The sequence below is a fragment of the Leguminivora glycinivorella genome, chromosome 19, assembly GCF_023078275.1.
Source record: "Leguminivora glycinivorella isolate SPB_JAAS2020 chromosome 19, LegGlyc_1.1, whole genome shotgun sequence".
NCBI lineage: Eukaryota > Metazoa > Arthropoda > Insecta > Lepidoptera > Tortricidae > Leguminivora > Leguminivora glycinivorella.
In genome coordinates, this window is record NC_062989.1 from 9392996 (window position 1) to 9396536 (window position 3541).

Sequence of the window (3541 nt, forward strand, 5' to 3'; positions counted from 1 at the left end):
TGTTATCTATTTTATTTACCCTGGAAGTGAAGGGCTAGCACGCATCTAGAAATATCAAAACATGTTATATCTAGAATGAGCAGAGTAAACGAATTAAGAAATGTAATTACTTATAATTTATTGTGTGAAATAAAGATTATGAATATTTTATTTAATTAATCCTGCGTCTGACTGTTCATTCAATGAACGATGAACCTATTAGGTCATTATTATTTTGTAACTACAACAAAGTTAAATTATAGTAGTTCATTAAATAAATGGAATGAATATTTCATATCTTTTAAGTTTCTCATTATTCTATTGTTTACAATTTTGACTTTGATCATTGCTCGAAATTTATAAATGTAGTACTAGATTTGTTTTTGTCATGTTGAAATTAAATATAATTTTTTGGATTCTTGTATTGACCTATTATTAATTTTATTCTCACTTTCCTATAAAAAATAGCATAAATAAAATTATATTCTTAAGTGTACCTAACACCTATGTTATGTTAGGTCAAAAGAAAAATAAATTGCTAGCGAAACTTTAAAATCATCAAAACACAACGTTTAACTATTATTAATAATTGTCTTCGGTTCGATAGTTATCAAAACTATGGAAACGGATTAAATCGCGTTTAACTATTATTAACTTGTTAGACCAGTTTCTAGTTTCCGTATGGCGAGTTGTTTTTTATACAACAAATCAGGTATTTTATTTTAATGAATTCTATGAGGAGACTCTGTTTATTTATAACATTATTTTCGTCTGCTATAGATTTCATAGTTACATATGAATTCATTCTTCGCATAATAGTCAACGGAAAACGATATCTATCGTAATGTCATCGAAAATAAATAGTTTCTGCTATTTCAAATTGAATCCTAACACAATTAATGATGTGAGGAAGGAGTATAACTTACATACATATGGTGCTATGGATCAAGCTATAGATATTTTACATGATTGGATTCAGAAACAACCACATTTCATGAAGAAAGACTTACGTAAGTTTTTACCTAATTTTACCGATATGTTGTTTTTAACCCCCGACGCGACGGGGTGTTATAAGTTTGACGTGTCTGTCTGTCTGTCTGTCTGTCTGTTTGTCTTTCTGTGTGTGTGTCTGTCTGAAAGCTAAGTTAGTCGGGAGTGTTCTTAGTCATGTTTCATGAAAATCGATCTACTATTTCGTGGACAGGGGTTTTTTCAAAATTTTAATTTTGTGGTTAGGTTACTAAAGTAAGGAATTTTATAAAGAAAATCAATCAAAGCGGATTAAATAAAAACAATTGACCCAAATTACTACTAAATGGCATACAAAGTCTCAAATGTGTTTAAACGACATTGAGTACCATAATTTACTATGAAAAATTAACAAATATATATTTTTTTTTAGCCAGAGAGTATTTAGAAAGATGTATAATAAATGCAAAGGGATCACTAGAAAAAGCTAAAAGAAGATTAAATAACCTATACACTATGCAAACAATGACTCCTATTCTTTTTGAGAAGTGCCATGCTATAAAAGACTTTCCGAATTTAAGAAATTTTTTGTAAGTATTTTTGTAACTGATGACACCAATAATTATATACTTATTCGTGCGTGGCGCTGATTGTCATAAATGCATGTCATAGGTACGTCCAGGAATTAATTTGACACCATAACCAAGGAACTGGTGTGCGCACTGTACGTCAAATTCTTATTAGTATCTATTTAATGTCAATTAAAATTCAGCTTTTGAAGGCCGCGTGACGTCAAGATACGACTTTATTGTTTTTGTATTGCAGCGTAAACGTGCCAATGCCCAATATGTCTGAAGATAACTGCAGAATCCATATCGGAAAGTTTATGACAAAAACTGTCACAGCTGCTGGATGTCTCGAGGCCTATCAACATTGCAGAATTGTATGTATAAAATAGATATAATAATGGGACGTAGAATAGGTAGTTATTATTCCGGATATCATCGCTTAACACTTATTATATTTATGCATCGCTGATAACTGATGTAAACAGTTTACTTGAATTAAAAAATTGCCATTATTTTTTATCAGGCGCTTTCCAAATTATCACACTGACGTCGACGTAATGGACAAAAACTGACATGTAATTAAAGCTATTAAATAATTTACTTTACAGATTCTAGAATGTGCAAAACTTTATGACTATGCAAAAGGATATCACGTAATCTATGACTTAAGCGAAGTGAGCGTTGCGGACCTCCTCAGCAACATAGACTGGGTTGTCTTCCGAACATGTCTTACTGCTGTGATTGTAAGTATTTTATAAAGCACAAAAGTTGCTTAAAATTATGCCACATGGTGTTTAATTTTTCGATATAGACTTTGAGCGGCTTTCGTACACCCATATTTTTATACTTCACTGTTGGTATCCATATTTCCTAGGCAATAGACATGCCACTAATATTTTCAACATTTTTTTCCAGGAAGCATATGGTTTTAGACTAAGCACCATTAACATTATAACTTCTTCAACGATGGTCAACATGCTGATAAAGTTTATAAAACAATTTGTTAGCGAGAAAATAGGCAGCCGGATACATGCAGTAAAAGACGTGGAATCTTTACAAGAACATGTATCTAAAAAAATGCTGCCCAAAGATTACGGTGGTGAACAGAAATCTATTTTGGAACTTTACGGTATGTATAATTTTTAATTTAGATAAAGTAGAAATTGACTCTTAATAACAGCATAATATTGTTATCTGTGTTTAAATTACTTTTTTGAGATGTTTTACAGCTAAACTTGATTCTAAAAATATTAGAGCGTTAAACCCAAATCATACCACGAAAATAGTACTTAGTAACGAACTGAAGTAGGTACTCCGACTAATTAAGCACTGAGACATAAGGCGAATCCTATTTGGTTACGGCTATGCTAGATTTATCTGCAATGTGTGTTTACAGATGTAATGAATGAAGCATTTTCCACTGAAGAGAACGTCGCATTTTTGGAAGAAATGAAACGCGCCCATATCATTGAAGAGCTGAGGTGTTCTGATAATAATTTAGACACAGAACTCCTTGGAATACCTGGTTCTTTTAAATTACTGAATGTCGATTGAACACTTTATTTTCTATTTTCAATGTGGGATAATTTAAAATTATTATTTAAGATTGTTATACTTAGTCTAAATAAAAATACTCCCTCAACTCTCTCGCAAATGCTCAAAGGCTCCAAGGTTAATTCTGACCACCATCAGCAGTTCCACTGCACCAAATGTCACTGTTCTGGACGTAAGTGCATGCTGTTCTTATAAAAATACCAGTTGCTATAAAGCGTGCCGTTCAGATTTGAGGAGTTCCGTTCTGACCATCATCAGCAGTTCCACTGCACCAAATGTCACTGTTCCGTACGTAAATGCATGCTGTTCCTTAAAAAGCACAAAAATCACCATATGTGTGCCTTTCACATTTGAGGAGTTCCCTCGATTTCTACAGGATCCCATCATCAGAATTGGGTTTTAAGAAAAATAAGACCAATCTATATGCATATACATTCAATAAAAAAAATCAAAATCGGTCCAGTAACGAC

At 32.2% G+C, this 3541-nt stretch overlaps 1 protein-coding gene across 2 annotated transcripts; it reads left to right on the forward strand.

The window, feature by feature from the left end:
* Window positions 1–750: 750 nt before the first annotated feature.
* Window positions 751–3307, forward strand: LOC125236557. 2 transcript variants are annotated; one of them, XM_048143397.1, is made up of 6 exons: window positions 756–989; window positions 1382–1538; window positions 1774–1891; window positions 2126–2260; window positions 2433–2646; window positions 2914–3307. In XM_048143397.1, exons 1-6 carry the CDS (start codon window positions 824–826, stop codon window positions 3069–3071), a joined length of 948 nt encoding a protein of 315 aa, XP_047999354.1. In that variant the 5' UTR covers window positions 756–823; the 3' UTR covers window positions 3072–3307. The 2 variants fall into 2 exon arrangements, with proteins under 2 accessions (XP_047999356.1, XP_047999354.1); XM_048143399.1 differs by lacking the exon at window positions 2126–2260 and having other exon boundaries at window positions 751–989.
* The last annotated feature ends 234 nt before the right edge of the window (window positions 3308–3541 follow it).

Coding starts and splice junctions, on each gene's coding strand:
- LOC125236557 (XM_048143397.1), top strand. CDS start 824: ATGTCATCGAAAATAAATAGTTTCTGCTATTTCAAATTGAATCCTAAC. Junction 990..1,381: donor TTTCATGAAGAAAGACTTAC/GTAAGTTTTTAC, acceptor ATTTTTTTTTAG/CCAGAGAGTATTTAGAAAGA. Junction 1,892..2,125: donor CCTATCAACATTGCAGAATT/GTATGTATAAAA, acceptor TTTACTTTACAG/ATTCTAGAATGTGCAAAACT.